The sequence below is a fragment of the Tursiops truncatus genome, chromosome 1 (assembly GCF_011762595.2).
Source record: "Tursiops truncatus isolate mTurTru1 chromosome 1, mTurTru1.mat.Y, whole genome shotgun sequence".
Taxonomy (NCBI): domain Eukaryota; kingdom Metazoa; phylum Chordata; class Mammalia; order Artiodactyla; family Delphinidae; genus Tursiops; species Tursiops truncatus.
Genome location: NC_047034.1, coordinates 68,200,227 through 68,219,756, shown reverse-complemented (window position 1 = coordinate 68,219,756; position 19,530 = coordinate 68,200,227). Strand labels below are relative to the sequence as shown.

At 41.3% G+C, this 19,530-nt stretch overlaps 1 protein-coding gene across 8 annotated transcripts in view; it reads right to left on the bottom strand.

Annotated features, from left to right (window-relative positions):
* The window catches only part of CD84 (CD84 molecule), a 49,970-nt gene that overhangs the window by 11,297 nt on the left and 19,143 nt on the right, over window positions 1-19,530 (bottom strand). For 3 of the 8 annotated variants that reach the window (XR_004526537.2, XR_004526528.2, XR_004526534.2), the window contains exons 3-7: window positions 9,944-10,195; window positions 9,425-9,544; window positions 8,735-8,767; window positions 7,467-7,564; window positions 4,585-4,774 (exon numbers count right to left, since the gene is read on the bottom strand). Coding sequence is in view for 3 of the 8 variants with exons in the window: in XM_019932658.3 (XP_019788217.1) it covers window positions 4,709-4,774; window positions 6,482-6,559; window positions 7,467-7,564; window positions 8,735-8,767; window positions 9,425-9,544; window positions 9,944-10,195 (647 nt within the window). In the remaining 5 variants the exon portion in view is untranslated. Of the gene's footprint in view, window positions 1-1,701; window positions 4,775-6,481; window positions 6,560-7,466; window positions 7,565-8,734; window positions 8,768-9,424; window positions 9,545-9,943; window positions 10,196-19,530 lie in introns of those variants that run through there. The other 5 variants (XR_002175878.3, XM_019932658.3, XM_019932638.3 and 2 more) reach the window with 5 other exon arrangements.

The window sequence follows — 19,530 nt, the reverse complement described above, 5'->3', positions numbered from 1 at the left end:
TAAGCCCTCAATTAACTAATACAGGCTCCCTGCCCTCAAATAGCTCTTTATTTCCATCACTACTATTCAGACATAGCCCCTGTGCTCTCACTAGTTGAGGAGACAGGTATGCTATCAGGTAATTAAGATGTAGTGTAATAAGTGAAATAATAGGAGCAGGTATTGAGTTGAGGATTGAGAGTTAAAAGTTTGATATACCATGTTAATCTAGCACAATATCAGATACATTTGTGTTACAAGAACCTTATTTCATAATTTTGGTTTAGCATCTTATGATGGTTTCAGGCCTATAAGAACAGCTAATATAATGATCCAGGGTTTTACTGTGTGCAGGCACGGAACACCTCATTTAATCCCCACACCAACCCTACAAGGTAGGAGCCAGTATTATCCCTATTTTACAAACGGGCAAACTGAGGCACAGAGAGGTTAAAATAACTTGCCCAAGGTCACATATCTAAGAAACCAGGATTCAGACCCAGGTACTCTAGCATCAGAGCCCACATTTGTGACCACTCATTACACTTTTTCCTATTATGTCCTTAAGCTTCATTTTACAGCCAATAGGTATTGTCACTAATTACATGCGAGAAAATTTTACAAATCAAGTGAAATTCAGAGAAAATTCAAATAGAAGGAAAGTAATGGATCTTGAAGAAAATATAGCCCGGTCATTTCTTTTCTCCAGGAGTAACCATGAGAAGTGCTCTCTGTTTACATAGCCTGGACCAGCCAGGCTCCTTCCTATGCACCACTTTCCACAGGTGGCCCAGTGCAGCTCTTCTCTTGTGGGCTGTGCAGTTCATAATGTTCTATAGCTTTAAAAAACTCTCATTTTAAATCAGCTTCACTTTCTTTTTCTGAGAGGCATTAACTCAGTTCCCTGGTAAAGCCCACGCTGACTTGCGAGGGAGTGTCCTGTCTTACCTCTGTTTTCCACTAGAGGGCCCTGCCCCTGAGATTTCAATTTCAATGCACATTTTTAAACTAGCACATCTTTGTCTGATACAAGATCCTCTCCATTGAAAGAATACTTTGATTTTATAGACCTGTTGTTCATAATTTAGGTTGTATGGAAATATGTGAAGGGGAAAATAAGATCACAGTCATTTTACAGAAGGATTATCTGAGAACTGAGCCCTTGGGAATGGGGTAAGTAGCTTACGTCTTCATAAATCAGAAGACTCACAGGAAAGAATCAAACACGGTGGTCCTGAGTCCCAAAGCCCACTTGAAGAATTTCTGTGCACTGGTTCCATCCCAGGTTAGTTCTCCTGGAAGACCTAAGGAACACTTATCTCTGGTTCTTTCCTTTCTTCTTTCCTTTCTCCCTCTTCCTTCCTTCCTTCCTTCCTTCCTTCCTTCCTTCCTTTCTTTCTTTCCCTTTCTTTCTCTCTCTCCCTTTCTTTCTCCTTCCTTCCTTTCTCTCTCTCTTCCTTCCTTCCTTCTTTTCTTTCTTTCTTCTTTCTTTCTTTCTTTCTTTTTTTTTCTTTCTTTCTTTCTTTCTTTTTCTTTCTTTCTTTCTTTCTTTCTTTCTTTCTTTCTTTCTTTCTTTCTTTCTTTCTTTCTTTCTTTCCTTTCTCTCCCACCCCACCTTTCCACTGGGGTGTTAGTATACTAAGAATGTGACTGAGTGAGCACACCAGAGAAAGGCAGGGACAGCAGTTACAGAATGAAGATATTCAGGAGCAATCCCTCAACTCACATAAAAGAGTACTTTTATTTTAGAAAAAACAGCCTGTTAGTGTGACTTTGGAACTTCTTCATCCTTTAGGACCACATTTTTTTATTTCCTCCTTCATACCCTTCCCTAGGGTGACTGCCTTTCACCTCTTCACACCTGGTTCATTGCATCACTTGATGTCTTAGCTGGTCTGTCTAACTCTGAAAATCTTCTCCCTCCAAAGTGTCCTTATACTAGGAATAGCCTCTGATGTCTGCCTCTTGATATGTAATGCTTGCCATGATTCGATTCCACTGTGCTTATTGGCTCCTATCCATCAGTATTTCCAATATGTATCTTCTTTGCAAGCTGGCTGGTCACTTTCAATTCTATTCAACAGCATTTATAGCTCACAAGCAAGGTACAGGACACCATGCTGGCTGGCGGTAGATGCAGAGATGAATAAAGCTATTACCTCTTCATGATCATGAAGTCACGGGCCTTGCCTTTAAGTAATGGGCAACATAGAGGGAAACAAATAATAATCTATACTGTAAGGTAGAATGAAATGAGTTTTAATGACAGAAAGACCAAAGGGGTGGGGGAAGGAGTGCAAAAAGAACCATAGTTAATTTGACTAGTGATACCCGGGAAAGCTTCATAGATGAGGTGACATTTGAGCTGGGTCTTGAAGGATGTGTAAATGCACAGGGGATGGGGGCATACATTCCAGCTGAGCACTGCGCCACACACAGGCAAGAGACTGTGAACATGCATGGTATATCAGGGAGGTATCCCAAATACATGACACAGATCCAGTCCTTTTCTTTCTTTCATGCCTTCCTCACTTGGATGCCTTCTGTCTTCTTCATTCTCTGCCAAATTCCATCCATCCTTTGAGGTCCAGCTTCAGCAGCACTTCCTCCATAAGATTTTTTCTGACTGTGCTAGCTCATGCCACTCTCTGTAGCATGTAGTTCAGAATTTAACTGTAGTATTTGTACTGTAGTTAGACCAGGGCAGACATCATGCTCATCTTACTCTTTGGAGGCCTTGCAACCCCCAACACAGTGCTAATGAGAGTCAGGGCTAGGTGGTTCTATGGACCCATTAATGGGGACTAACAACTTCATTCTGCCTAAATGCAGTTTATTTCTGCTATCCAGCCTGGGATTTTTCATGGGGTTTTAGGATTTAGCTGGTTATGTTTGCTGACACTTAAGGGAAACAATTTTTCAAATGCTTACTTCAATGTTCTGCTTAGCCATAGGTGATTCCTCCTTAGTGTTGTCAAGGAAAGAGGGAGGGTCATTAACATCAGCTTGAACTCCACGACTTTCTGGGATGAGCCTTAGGAACTGAGGTGAATCCAATTTCATCATCTATACTGTCATCTACGAAGTTCCCTCTAGAGAATGACTGCTTCCTTCAAGGGCTATTGTTTTGATGGTTGGGTTCCCCTAAAGTGCCAGAAATATAGCTTAGCAATTCCTTTTAGAGAATGAGGTTACTGGATATGGCTTCTACTTCTTTTTTTTTTTTTTGCCGTACGCGGGCCTCTCACTGTTGTGGCTTCTCCCGTTGCAGAGCACAGGCTGCAGACGCGCAGGCTCAGCAGCCATGGCTCATGGGCCTAGCCGCTCCGCGGCATGTGGGATCTTCCCGGACTGGGGCACGAACCCGTGTCCTCTGCATCGGCAGGTGGACTCTCAACCACTGCGCCACCAGGAAGCCCTGGCTTCTTCTTCTTGATGAGGCTGTTTGGAGTGTCTATTAGCCTGGTTCTGCAGAGAAACAGATCTAACAGGAAATAACTATAAAGGAATTGACTCATGTGGTTATGGAGATTGAAAAATTCCAAGATCTGTAGTCAGCAAGCTGGAGAGGTGATGGTGTAGTTCCTGTCTGAGTCCAAAGGCCTGAGAACCAGGAGAGCTGATCGTGGGCATTCCAGTCCATGTGCAAGTCCTAAGGCAGGAGAAGACTGATGTCCCATTTCAGACAGGCAGAGAGAGAGAAGGGATTTTCCCTTACTCTGCCTTTTTGTTCTATTCAGGTTTTCAGTGGATTTGGTGATGCCCACCTACACTGGAGGGGAATATTAATCTGCTTTACTCAGTCTACCAATTCAAATGCTTACCTCTTCCCTCACACTTACAGCCTGAATAATGTTTAACCAGATATCTGGGCATCCCATGGTCCAATCAAGTTGACACATAAAATTAACAATCACAGAGTGATATAGAAGGAAAACTTGGCCAGAAAAAATATATTATGAGGTTTCTGAAGTGGAGCCTGAAGAAAAATGCCCTAGCAGTCTAGTTCCTACAGAAAGAGCATTTTCCAACACTCTATTGGGAGACTGTGTCTGCACAGCTGAGAGCTACAACTCTGATGGCTTCCCATGCCACACAGTTATATAGGGTTGGGCTGGTCCAGCCAGGTGTACCCTGAACAAAGTTTCCCAGGCAAAGGGACAAACAGAGACTGAAATGCAGTACACGCCAAGCCATGTACTCAAGTGAGGGGCTCATCTGCCCAAGGTGCTGTGTGGAATTGGGGAAGCCATGGACCAGGGCTCCTCCCATATATTGAGTGTGAGAAGAGGCTCCTAAGTGGTGTGTCATGGCAGATTACAGGTGTGCAAAATGTGAATCCTTCACATATGGGGTTGCTGGGAAGAGTCATCACCTCCGGTCATACACAGCCTCCAGCCATGAGCAATCTTGACTGTTTACCCCATTGGGCCACAAAAATATTTTCTCCATGTGCTGCGATGTGAAGAAGGGTGGGAAGCACTGTGCCAAAGGACATTCCTTGTCATTCATCAGGAAGGGAGCAATTTCAGAAAGAGCATGTATCCATTTGCTTATCTAGGCATGAGCTATGCCCAGCAACAAAGTGTTTGCTTCTTTGCTTACGTGTTGGGATCTGGTGATTTGCAATCTCCAGGTAAGTTCTGGGCAGAGCAAGTCTAGGTCTGGAGCATCTGCCAGTAGGTATGGTTGTAGCTCAGTTTCCATGGGGAGAATTCCATCTGGGAGCCTAGATTACAATTTCATAGCTTGAAGTCCCAGGAGGTTTGCTGTCCTGCGTGTTGGTTTTCCCCATCTGCACAAAAAGGAGGAGGACATGTTGACTGAAAGGTGCTGGTAGGGAATTCCAGTCTCACGAGGAGTCCTCTAGAGTCATGCAAATGTCACAGACCGATGCCTTAGATTTCCCTGGTTCTGGGGTAAACTGGGGTAGTAGGGCCTTGACCTTTGCTGAGTCCCTCACCTCTGTTCCAGCCACCCAATTTGGAAGCCCTTGGGTAATCAACTTCTTAGCTTAGAAAAAGCAGCAGTAGAGAATGTGGATATCTGCACTGATTTTTATTATAGGCTTGAGGCAGCATCCAGGCTCAAGCTACCCATGTTCCATGTTCCTAGTTCAGCCTTCATTCCTTCTGTACCCCGGTAACTGCACCTTGGCCTATATTTAGTGGTGAGTCACCTCCACTGGTGTCATATGCTCTAGTTACTTAGAATACTGCAGACAACCCTCCCACTGGTTTGCAGAGTCCTAGGTTTTAAATTACACATTATCCAAATTAATAATTGTCATCCAACTTGTCTAGAGGGTTTACTTTGAGATGTCTCAATCCAAGAGTCCCTGATTAATCCCTCAAGTCTAGTCTTTTCCAGTGGTATTTTCTTCTCTGTTTCCTCCCACTCTCCTTCCAATCCTGGTTCAAACATGTGGACACCTTGCTTCCCACTTCCTGCTTCTCCTTCCTTTTCCCTCCTTCTCCTCTTTCCTCACTCACCTCCTTCTTTTCCTTCTCCCTCCTTTCATCTCCTGATCACTGAGGAAGTCAAGGTCCTTTTATCTTGTTCTCCAGGACACTTGGCTTATCTTTACATTCAAAATGACCTGTGCATTGAGTTCCCTTACGATCTTCCTACTTGGCCAACTCGTAGATGCCTCATAGAATCAGCTCTTAATTCTTAATCATGGATTCATTTGCATTCCGTTTTGGTATCCCGATATTTCTTCTCACTCTTCATTTGTTATCATTATTATCCCTTTCCTCCGAGACTTCCGGGTTCAAATTTATTTTTCATGATTAGCTTCCTACCTGTTAGCTCAGCTATTAAACAGAAACACTTCCAAAATATTTGATTCACCCAGATACCCCAGAGCTGTCCTTACTGTAGCAGAAATCAGGACCCTCAGACAGTATCAACTCCTCACCAGATTCCCCAAACTGAAAGTCCTGTCAAAGATCAGGACTTACCTTCTCTCTTTGCATAATTGAGAGAAGGACACTGAGGCACAGGGAATGTGAGTGTCACTAGAGCTCTACAAATGGTTGGGCATGTTGCACACTGTGAGGGTCTGCTGAGGGAGCAAATGGGAACTGGGGTTCAGCCTGTGTTCTACTTGCCCCTGTGTTCTACTGTGCACTTGGTGTGGACCTGTGTCTGCCCAGGGTAGGGGGAAGGTGGGGGACACCTGCTTTCTAATTTCCACACTGTGAGCTAGCAATGGCCTTGGATGTTATAGAGGCTGGAATTTCCACACTGTAGTTCAGAGGCCTAGGGGCTCCTGCATACAAAGTGTGGGATCAGCATCAAGGAGGCCAGCTTGTGGATGGTCATGGACCTGGGGAGTAAGGCTGTGTGCATGTGTGGAATGAGACCAAGGCCCTCAGCAATTAATCCTGAGAAGCGTAGAGTCCCAAGGGAACCAGCTGACTCCTGGTTGGATGGACAAGATACAGCAGAAAGGTTGGAATAGACAGAACAACAGGGCTAAAAATCAGAAAGTCTTTACCTTATCAGAGTACTGCACTATGGAATAAATCGCGTTCACTGGCTTCTCCTTGGTGGGGAGCACGTGTAAAACACCCATCTTCCCTCAGTGAGGGAGCCCAGGCAAAATCTTATGAGTCCCCCTTCTTACTTCTGCTTCTGCCCATCAGCCCTCCCTGGTTGCACTTTCACTAGGTGGCCTCCTCTCCAGCTTCAACTTTGGTTCCATCCAGCTTTGGAGAGGATCAGGTTCAGGTGGGGGTGAGCATGGGACAGTTGGCAGCCATTGGGCAAAATCTTCAGGAGCCAAGAGGAGGGGTCAGACTGAGTCTTGCTTAGTCAGAATTTTAGCTTTCCATGGGCTCTATGGACCCAGCTGATCTATCAGTCCAAGTACAAGGCTGGATTGACCGGGCAGACCTCAGTTTCCCTTTCACTCCTTGGAGACTTTAGGAGAGCAGGCTGGTGGGGGCACAGAGAAAGGCAATACCATGTAGAAGCCTGGTTCAGGGTGGAGATGAGGGAGAGACAGGCAGGTAAAAGTCAGGCGAGAGGGGAGGCTGTGGAACAGAGTGAAGCAGCCTGAGGAAAGCAAGCTGTTGCTACAGCCAGACCAAGAAGTCAAGTTCAAGGGGACCTCTCTCAGTTCTGTGTCCTTGAACCCCGCTTAGCAACTTGTTCACCTGTCAGTGGCCACATAACAGCTCTCACCTCACATCAGGGACTCCCCTGTTGTGGGTCCCCTATAGAAGGTGCTTTGCTCTTAGTCATGACTCTCATCTAATCTGGAGTGAGGCTCTCATGTGGAAGCATGAGGCTTCAACCCCGGGAGGCTGTCATGGGGTGACACTTGACCACATTCTTGTCCTCATAGAAAGACTCATGGCATCATTTCCCTGACCTGGTATTTCCTGGTTGGACCCCATCAGGCTCTTGGCTGTGCCTGCTGCCCATGACTCCCTGTCCTGGGGGCCTGTGGTGGAGACCCACAAGTAGCACCACCTCACCTTGGACTGGGGGATTTCATCATAGATCCTGAGCTCTGCTGTCTGGGTGTCTCTTGGAACTGTGACGTATGTGTATATTGTTTTCTTTGAGGCAGCATCTGTGTCACAAACAAACATAGAACCACAGTATGTGAAATGTGGATGAAGTTTTCGAGGTGATCTATTCTAATGTTCTCTTTTTCAGATGAAGAAATAAAACCCCAAGAAGTTAAATGACTCCCATCCTCTTGAGATGGATGCTTGGATCCTTGACTGTCTTTTCCTTTTCTAGGGATGGCATGTGGTATGGGAGACACCTGGCTCAGGTTTCACCCAGAGCTCAGTGGGAATTCTTTTCTGCTCCAAAGCCCACATTAGGGTAAAGAGATTCTCCCCAATCCCTGTGGGGGCACTGAAGGTAGCTTTTCCACCCAGGGTCTTAGTGTCTCTGGCACTTAGCATCCACTGCCTTGCATGGTTAGTTTTCTTTTCATGTGAGGGTCTTAATTTTTTGACTAGAACGATTCCCTCTAGTTATACACTGTGTTGGCCTCTTCTGGTGCACACCTTTCCTTTACCACCTCAATGTTAGACCTGTGGTAGATGCTCCACAAATATTCGTTGCTTGACTGATTCACAGAGTCAAAGATTTGTTAAGCTCTCTCCACATGCCAAGCCATGTATGAGGTCACGGAGCAGCAGACAAGAGAGATAAGTTCCTACTTTTAAGAATTCGTGGGAATTCCTCCCAGTGTACTGCTTTTCTTTGCCCCAACATGGAACATTTGAGGGTCAAGTTGAAAAGAGATAGCCAGAATTTGGGGCCTTCATATTCCAGGGCACCAACATATCTGCAGACAACAAGCCTGAGCTGAGTGATATTATAGCAGGTTGTGTGATTTCTCCCCATCATGAGGCCATTTGAGTTACAGTTCATGTCACAAACTCTCTGCCCCCAGAATGCCTCCTTCTGTGCCAAGCCCAGGTTGGTCAATTGTAAGTATAGTATCTAACACTGACTGAGTACTTACGAGGTACCAGACACTGGGCCAAGTATTTTATATGTGTAATTCATTAAATCCGTTTAATAAGTATATGCAGCAATCCTATTTTTATGCATATTTTACAACTGAGAAAACTGAGACAGTGATAAAATAACTGGTAGTTGATAAATGGTCAAGCTGGCACCTTCATCCCAGACTGCCTGCAAAGTACAAGCTTAGGCTTAATCACTGTGCTGTGAATGCATCTCTTCCATCATACAGGGAAACTCGTGGCTGAGAACTTACCAGGGTTCTTACTGAAGATCTTCAAGTAGGAACCTGAGGAATCAGACACAAAGGAGAGTCAGGAACATGGAATCAGATGTAGAGCCTCGCTACATACAGGCTTGTTATTACGATCGGTGGGAAAGCAAGATTTTGGGTGGACACGGAGTTAGGAGGAATAGGAGGGTATAACGATCCCCTAGCGCCCCAGATCAGGTTTTCTGAATTGAGAATGGTTACAATTACAGAATGATCCAGAGGGACCCAAAGGGATCTAGTGACAACCATGAAATATAAAATTAGTACATGTCCCTCAATGACATTTCAAAGGTCACAGTTTTGATGGAATTGGAAGTGACCTTGGAGACCTAGTCCAAACCTCATTTCATATGTGAGAACACAGAGTCAGAGAGGTAAAGACATGTCTCTCATGAAGCACTGCTTGTTAATGGCAGTGCTAAACTCAAACCCAAGTTCTGGGCCCACCACACCTTGGTGATCCCAGTAACATATTTTGAAGACCATTCAGGGTAATGTTATATAGTCCTCGGGACCATCTTTCTGGGAGATAGTAAGGTGAGGGGCTGGGGATTTTAGGAAGGCTAATTCCCTGGAACAAAGGACATCCCACCTTGGATAAATGACTTCAGTCCCAGGAAGAAGGAAGAAGGCAGGTGCATTTCCACATTTTAACTTCTGAGAAAACCTTACCTTGTCCTCTTTTGTGCAAAAGGAACAAAATCACTGAAGGGAGAATGATTAGAAGCAGAGAGAGCACAGCCAGCCCACTCAGCAGCCCAGTGCGGTGAGTATGGAGGCCCATTGCGATGTCTGGAAATAGAAGATGTGGTGAGACTTGACTCTCAGGAAATAGGCCTTAGAGGCTGGGCAAGCTTGTCCACATTCAGGGGCACTCCCCTGAAGGACACTCAATATGGATAGAGGGGAGTGCCAAAGCTCCGAGGGAAACTCTACTTCCTGCTATTAAAGGTCAAGATCAGAAACTGAATTGGGGAGCTGAGCGGGGGCTGCTTCAGAACACCCTGAAATGCCCGGCATCACCCAGAAGACTTTGGATTCTTTTCCAGGGCTTCTTGGGAAGAGAATTCCCCTGAGTCCAGCCCTGGCATAAGGGAGGCACCTTTCCCTGGAGAACTAGGGCCGATTCAGGCCTTGCAGCAGGTTAGAGTGATTTCTGAGACTCCAGGAGAGATGGACAGAGATGGTTACCTGCACAGAGCTGCTGGGCAGAGATGGAGTCAGAATTGTTGCTGACAGGGTTCCATGCTGTACACGTGTAAGTCAGCTCTTGGTTGTCAGGGGTCTGGAAGACTCGAAGAACATTGCCTTCTTCCCCCAGTGGACTCCAACTGTATGTCACATTCTTTTCTTCTTTCTCGACAGAGCATGTCAGTGTGACATTGCAGGTCCTATTCACAGATGTCATTAAACTCTGAGTAATTTTTGGCTTTCCAAGCCGACCTATGAGGAGAAAACACATGAGCCAGTGGTAAGCTGGAGCTGGCCTATACCAGCTTGTGCGAGTCAACTGTTAAATTTTCAGAAATTTTCATGATGGATGTTAAAAACTTACAATGAAATAAATTATATTAAAAACAAGTCTAATAACTCTTCAAAACTCATCACTTACTAATTTTTTTGGGACAATTTACTATAATCTATGCTCTAGAGGTTATTTACATCTATTGTATCTATCCCTTGTAATGATGTATCAATACAAAACCTTCCCAACTCTGCAGGTCTTAAAATCAACCAAAGTGGGAGTATTTACACCAAAGAAATTGGCAAATGCTGCAAACTAGGGCTTGACTTATTGTTTTCTTGATTGTCACACTAGACTTAAGAAAGCAATGGAGGAGAGGGTACTGAAACAGATTAAAATAACAATGCATCCTGTCTGTAGCCATTATATTGTGAATAACACACAAAAAATTGGAAATGTTCTTCCAGCATTGGAAAACCACTATCCAGTTCAGCAAAGAAGTTGCTCACGTCATTGATGAACAAGTGAAGTTCCAATATATGTCTTTGTTCAATCACTTTTTTCTTATTACTGAACTTAAATGAAAATAGCAACCAATATATATGTTGGTTGTGTTTATCCACTCCTCATGTTGGTTCCTTCATCAGTTGCAACCATATGTTGGCTAGGAATATAAATGCTCAACAAAGCATTTGAAAGGGGGGAGATCTTCAAGATGGAGGAGGAGTATGACGTGGAGATCACCTTCTTCCCCACAAATACATCAGAAATACATCTACATGTGGAACAACTCCTACAGAACACCTAGCTATTGAACGTTGGCAGAAGACCTCAGACTTCTCAAAAGATATATGTATTTTTTTCCTTTTCCTCTTTTTGCGAGTGTGTATGTGTATGATTCTTGGTGTGATCTTGTCTGTATAGCTTTGACCTAGCGTTCTGTCTGTCCGGTTTCTTTCTTTTCTTTTTTTTTTTTTTTTTAGTATAGATTTTAGTGCTTGTTATCATTGGTGGATTTGTTTTTTGGTTTGGTTGCTCTCTTCTTTCTTTCTTTTTTTTTCTTTTTTTATTACTTTTTAAATTTTTCCTAATGTTAATAATTATTTTTTATATTAATAACTTTATTTTATTTTTTCGTTCTTCCTTTTTTTCTCCCTTTTCTTCTGAGCCATGAGGCTGACAGGGTCTTGTTGCTCCAGCTGAGTGTCAGGTCTGTGCCTCTGAGGTGGGAGAGCTGAGTTCAGGACATGGGTCCACCAGAGACCTCCCAGCTCCATGTAGTATCAAACAGTAAAGGCTCTCCCAGAGATCTCCATCTCAATGCTAAGACCCACTCCATTCAATGATGAGAAAGCTACAGTGCTGGACACCCTATGACAAACAACTACCGAGACAGGAACACAACCCCACCCAGTAGCAGAGAGGCTGCCTAAAATCATAATAAGGTCACAGGCACTGCAAAACACACCACCAGATACAGTCGTGCCCACCAGAAAGACAAGATCCAGCCTCATCCACCAGAACACAGGCACTAGTCCCCTCCACCAGGAAACCTACACAACCCACTGAACCAAACTTAGCCACTGGGGACAGACACCAAAAACAATGGGAGCTACGAACCTGCAGCCTGTGAAAAAGAGACCCCAAACACAGTAAGTGAAGCAAAATGAGAAGACAGAAAAACACACAGCAGATGAAAGAGCAAGGTAAAAACCCACCAGACCAAACAAATGAAGAGGAAGTAGGCAGTCTACCTGAAAAAAAATTCAAAATAATGATAGTAAAGATGATCCAAAATCCTGGAAAAAGAATGGAGAAAATACAAGAAACATTTAACAAGGACCTAGAAGAACTAAACAGCAAACAAACAATGTTGAACAACACTATAAATGAAATCAAAAATTCTCTAGAAGGAATCAATAGCAGAATAACTGAGGCAGAAGAATGGATAGGTGACCAGGAAGGTAAAATAGTGGAAATAACTACTTCAGAGCAGAAAAAAGAAAGAAAAGAATTGAGTACAGACTCAGAGACCTCTGGGACAACATTAAAGGCACCAACATGCAAATTATCGGGGTCCCAGAATAAGGAGAGGAAAAGAAAGGGACTGAGAAAATATTTGAAGAGATTATAGTTGAAAAGTTTCCTAATACAGGAAAGGAAATAATCAATCAAGTCCAGGAAGTGCAGAGAGTCCCATACAGGATAAATCCAAGGAGAAACATGCCAAGACACATATTAATCAAACTATTAAAAATTAAATACAAAGAAAAAAATATTACAAGCAGCAAGGGAAAAACAACAAATAACATACAAGGGAATCTCCACAAGGTTAACAGCTGATCTTTCAGCAGAAACTCTGCAAGCCAGAAGGCACTGGCAGGACATATTTAAATTAATGAAAGGGAAAGACCTACAACCAAGATTACTCTACCCAGCAAGGATCTCATTCAGATTCAACAGAGAAATTTAAAGCTTTACAGACAGGCAAAAACTAAAAGAGTTCAGCACCACCAAGCCAGCTTTACAACAAATGCTAAAGGAACTTCATTAAGCAGGAAACTCAAGAGAAGGAAAAGATGTACAATAACAAACCCAAAAACAAATAAGAAACTGGTAACAGGAACATACATATGGATAATTACCTTAAATGTAAATGGATTCAATGTTCCAACCAAAAGTCATAGACTGGCTGAATGCATACAAAAACAAGACCCTTATATATGCTGTCTACAAGAGACCCACTTCAGACCTAGGGATACATACGCATTGAAAGTGAGGGGATGGAAAGATATTCCATGAAAATGGATATCAAAAGAAAGCTGGAGCAGCAATTCTCATGTCAGACAAAATAGACTTTAAAATAAAGAATATTACAAGAGACAAAGAAGGACACTACATAATGATCAAGGGATCAATCCAAGAAGAAGATATAACAATTGTAAATAATTATGCACCCAACATAGGTGCACCTCAATATGTAAGGCAACTGCTAACAGCCATAAAAGGGGAAATTGACAGTAACAGAATCATAGTAGGGAACTTTAACACCCCACTTTCACCAATGGACAGATCATATAAAATGTAAATAAATAAGGAAACACAAGCTTTAAATGATACATTAAAGAAGATGAACTTAATTGATATTTATAGGACATGCCTTCCCAAAACAGCAGATTTCACTTTCTTCTCATGTGCTCAGGGAACATCCTCCAAGATATATCACATCTTGGGTCACAAATCAAGCCTTGGTAAATTCAAGAAAATTGAAATCATATCAAGTGTGTTTTCCGACCACAACACTATAAGACTAGATATCAATTAAAAGAAACAATCTGTAAAAAATACAAACACATGGAGGCTAAACAATGCACTACTTAATAACCAAGAGATCATTGAAAAAATCAAAGAGGAAATCAAAAAATACCTAGAAACAAATGACAATGAAAACATGATAACCCAAAACTTATGGGATGCAACAAAAGCAGTGTTATGAGGGAAATTTATAGCAATACAATCCTACCTGAAGAAACAAGCAACATCTCAAATAAACAACTTAACCTTACACCTACAGCAATTAGAGAAAGAAGAACAAAAGAACTCCAAAGTTAGCAGAAGGAAAGAAATCATTAAGATCAGATCAGAAATAAATGATAAAGAAATGAAGGAAACAAGAGCAAAGATCAGTAAAACTAAAAGCTGGTCCTTTGAGAAGGTAAACAAAATTGAGAAACCATTAGCCAGACTCATTCAGGAAAAAAAGGGGGAAGACTCAAATCAATAGAATTAGAAATGAAAAAGAAGTAATAACTGACACTGAAGAAATACAAAGGATCATGAGAGATTACTACAAGCAATTATATGCCAATAAAATGGACAACCAGGAAGAAAGGGACAAATTCTTAGAAAAGCACAACCATCTGAGACTGATCCAGGAAGAAATAGAAAGTATAAATAAATGAATCACAAGCACTGAAATTAAGACTGTGATTAAAAATCTTGCAACAAAAGCCCAGGACCAGATGGCTTTATAGGAAAATTCTATCAAACATTTAGAGAAGAGCTAACACCTATCCTCCTCAAACTCTTCCAAAATATAGCAGAAGGAGGAACACTGATGAACTCATTCTACAAGGCCACCATCACCCTGATACCAAAACCAAAGATGTCACAAAGAAATAAAAGTACAGGCCAATATCACTGATGAACACAGTTGCAAAAATCCTCAACAAAATACTAGCAAACACAATTCAACAGCACATTAAAATGATCATACACCATGATCAAGCGGGGTTTATCCCAGGAATGCAAGGATTCTTCAATATATGCAAATCAATCAATGTGATAAATCATATTAGCAAATAGAAGGAGAAAAACCATATGATCATTTCAAGAGATGTAGAAAAAGCTTTTGACAAAATTCAACACCCATTTATGATAAAAGCCCTCCAGAAAGTAAGCATAGAGGGAACTTATTTCAACATAATAAAGGTCATATATGACAAACCCACAGCCAACATAGTTCTCAGTGGTGAAAAACTGAAACCATTTCCTCTAAGAGTGGGAAGAAGAGAAGATTGTCCACTCTCACCACTATTATTCAACATAGTTTTGGAAGTTTTAGCCACAGCAATCAGAGAAGAAAAATAAATAAAAGGAATCCAAATCAGAAAAGAAGAATAAAGCTGTCACTGTTTGCAGATGACATGATATTATACATAGAGAATCCTAGAGATACCACCAGAAAACTACTAGAGCTAATCAATGAATTTGGTAAAGTAGCAGGATACAAAATTAATGCACAGAAATCTCTTGCATTCCTATACACTAAAGATGAAAAATCTGAAAGAGAAATTAAGGAAACACTCACATTTACCATTGCAAAAATAAGAATAAAATACCTAGGAATATACCTACCTAAGGAGACAAAAGATCTCTATGCAGAAAAGTATAAGACACTGATGAAAGAAATTGAACATGATTCAAACAGATGGAGAGGGCTTCCCTGGTGGCACAGTAGTTGAGAGTCCACCTGCCAATGCAGGGGACACGGGTTCGTGCCCTGGTCCAGGAAGATCCCACATGCCGTGGAGCGGCTGGCCTGTGAGCCATGGCCGCTGAGCCTGCGTCCAGAGCCTGTGCTCCGCAATGGGAGAGGGCATAACAGTGAGAAGCCCGCGTACTGCAAAAACAACAACAACAAAAAAAAAACAAACAAAAAAACCCGAACAGATGGAGAGATATACAATGTTCTTGGATTGGAAGAATCAACATTGTGAAAATGACTCTACTACCCAAAGTAATCTACAGATTCAATGCAATCCCTATCAAATTACAAATGGCATTTTTCACAGAACTAGAAAAAGATTTTCAAAATTTGTACTGAAACACAAAAGACCTGAATAGCCAAAGCAATCTTCAGAAAAGAAAAACGGAACTGGAGGAATCAGGCTCCCAGACTTCAGACTACACTACAAAGCTACAGTAATTAAGACAGTATGGTACTTGCACAGAAACAGAAATATAGATCAATGGAACAGGACAGTAAGCCCAGACATAAACCCATGCACATATGGTCACCTTAACTTTGATAAAGGAGGCAAGAATATACAATAGAGAAAAGACAGCCTCTTCAATAAGTGATGCTGGGAAAACCAGACAACTACATGTAAAAGAATGAAATTGGAGCACTCCCTAACACCATATACAAAAATAAACTCAAAATGGATTAAAGATCTAAATGTAAGGACAGACATTATAAAACTTTAGAGGAAAGCATAGGCAGAACAATCTATGACATAAATCACAGCAAGGTCCTTTTGACCCACCTCCTAGAGAAATGGAAATAAAAACAAAAATAAACAAATGGGACCTAATGAAACTTCAAAGCTTTTGCAGAGCAAAGGAAACCATAAACAAGACGAAATGACAACCCACAGAATGGGAGGAAATATTTGCAAATGAAGCAACTGACAAAGGATTAACCTCTAAAATTTATAAGCAGCTCATGCAAATCAATATCAAAATAACAAACAACCCAATCCAAAAATGGGCAGAAGACCTAAATAGACATTTCTCCAAAGAAGATACACAGATTACCAACAAACACGTGAAAGAATGCTCAACATCACTAATCATTAGAGAAATGCAAATCAAAACTACAATGAGGTATCACCTCACTCCAGTCAGAATGGCCATCATCAAAGAAATCTACAAACAATAAATGCTGGAGAGTGTGTGGAGAAAAGGAACCCTCTTGCATTGTTGGTGGGAATTTAAATTGATACAGCCACTATGGAGAATAGTATGGAGGTTCCTCAGAGAACTAAAAATAGGACTACCATACAACCCAGCAATCCCACTACTGAGCATATTCCCTGAGAAAACCATAATTCAAAAAGTGTCATGTACCACAATGTTCATTGCAGCTCTATTTGCAATAACCAGGACATGGAAACAACCTAAGTGTCCATCGACAGATGAATGGATAAAGAAGATGTGGCACATATATACAATGGAATATTACTCAGCCATAAAAAGAAACGAAATTGAGTTATTTGTAGTGAAGTGGATGGACCTAGAGTCTGTCATACAGAGCGAAGTAAGTCAAAAAGAGAAAGACAAATACCGTATGCTAACACATATATATGGAATCTAAGTAAAAATAATGTCATGAAGAACCTAAGGGTAAGACGGGAATAAAGACACAGACCTACTAGAGAATGGACTTGAGGATATGGGCAGGGGGAAGGGTAAGCTGTGACAAAGTGAGAGAGTGGCATGGACATATATACACAACCAAACATAAAAAAGATAGCTAGTGGGGAGCAGCCGCATAGCACAGGGAGATCAGCTCGGTGCTTTGTGACCACCTAGAGGGGTGGGATAGGGAGGGTGGGAGAAAGCCGCACGATGGAGGACATATGGGGATGTATGTATAGGTATAGCTGATTCACTTTGTTATAAAGCAGAAACTAACACACCATTGTGAAGCAATTATACTCCAATAAAGATGTTTAAATAATAAAAAAATAAAAGTTCATTTAAAAAATGTTTTTACTAAAGCAAAGAAAAAGTAAATGATAAAAGTTGTAGGTAGTAAAGGGTTACCAAAAACCCAATTATATATAAGTTGAGGCAATATCTAGATCTGGAGCTGGCAGAAGGAAAGGAAAAACCTTTTACCAGGAGATAAGAAAAGGACTACATTCAGAGCTGATAAGTTTAGTTCATTCTTGTCAAAACTGCTGCAATGTGGTTTGCTCCTCCCACTATTGCCATGTGAGAGAGGAAATAGAGGAAGGAACTGGCACATAACTTTCTAATTAGTGTGAAGTCTGTAAAGGCAATAAATTCAGCACTGTAAATATAGGAACCATTTGTCTGTACATGTGAGGGAGTAGAACATGGGAACTAAGAGCTGTAAAGTCTTTGATTCCAACCTAACCAGATACTCTGGTCCTAAGAGTCTCTTAGAGGGAACCATTCCAAATCAGAATTAGTGATAACTTGCCAAAGAGCTTCTAAAGAAGTTTGGAGTAGAGACCTTGATCAGCTATAACAGTGATAGATACAGATATGTATAGTGAAAAAGGAACCAAATGGTGTGTGTGTGTTTCCGTAGAAATTTGATTTACAACAGTGTTGAAGTCTCTGCTTGTTGTTCACTTATTTTTAAAAAGACCTTTTTTTTTGTGGGTGTCAAGGTGGGGGATAGTGGTGAAGAATAGGATTCCATCTCATTTTTCTCTGCAGGAACAGAGATGTTACCTACACAAAGCTGATGGGCAGAGAAGGTCAGGGTTGTGGCTGACAGGACTTCATCCTCCCAAGTAAAAGTGTGGAGAAGCCATTGGAGACTAGGTTCAGAATCCAGGCTCCACTGTTCTCTAACTATGGAATGGTGGAGAAGGTATCCAGCTGCACTGAGCTTTGGTTTCCTCAATTATAACACGGGGACAACAATTTTCTCTAGCTAGGGTGGTTGTGAGGATTAGATGAGCTATTATATATAAAGACCACTCTACTATCCATCTATCATCTATCTATCTATCTATCTATCTATCTATCTATCTATCTATCTATCCAGCATCAATCTATTTATGCTTATATGTACTTTAATTTTCTACTGAAGAAGCAAAATAAACTGGCAATAGTGACTGCCTCTGAAAAGGAAGAGTTGCATTTCATTGTATTATCTTTTGCTCTGTTTGTGCACATATTGCCTAAATATGTATAATCTTTATGTATTTTAAAAAATTAGGTGGTAGAATGCCATACAAATAGTGTTCATTAAATGTCAGTTTCTTTCTCTTTATCTTCTCAGCTAACTACCCAAAAAGTGCAGATTTTGTTGTATGGACTTTCTCTAAGATTTTACAGTAGTCTGCCCTAATTGCAGATGGTTTAACACCCCCTAAAGACTGAGTGGGTAAAACTAAACATATAACGGGATGAAAACAAACATCATAAGATTGAACGCCCTCTATATTTTCTCAGCCAAAGTTCTTGAATGAGTCAGATGTTTTCTGAAGTGTCCACACTTGGGTATGGTTCTTTGACTCTGTCGCTCATGCCCAGTTCAGAGCCTTCTTCATCTAGGAAGTTCTTCCTAGCTAGAATCTAAAAAGGGGACAAGGGTTAAAAAATTAATAACAACAGCTAGTTATTGAGCATCTACTTTAAGGCTTGCACTGTACTAGGAGCTCAACTAACACTATCTCAATTAATCCCACCTATTACAATCTACATTCTATAGATAAGGAAATTTAGGCCCAGACAAGGTAAACAACTTTGCCAGGGTCACACAGTTGGCAAGGGTTCTAATTCTGACATTAATGCTCTTTACAGTATGCGTCCTATCCAGATGCAACCTGATTGAATTATGCTATATTAATTGAGCACTTACAATTGTCAGGCACTGTATTAGGACCTGGGACTATTATGATTAATTCACTTTTCCATTCAACAAATACTTCTGCAGCACCCACTATGTGCCTGGCAAGGTAGGAGCTGGGAACATGAAGTGTATCATATACCAGTCTCTGCCTTTATGGAGCTTGAACTTTAGTGGATTAACTGTATAACTGAATTTTATCTATTAGTCGCATTTCTGTGTTTTTCTGCTGTGGGGCAGATGGACAGTAAAATCCTTGAGACATGGCTCAAATATTCTCTATGCTATAAATTAGTGCTGAAATAAAATGTTAATCACTTATGTAATTTAAATTTTTCTAATAGCCACATTAAAAGTAGTGAAAATAAACAGGTGATGTAATAATGTATTTTATTTAACTCAATATATCCAAAATGT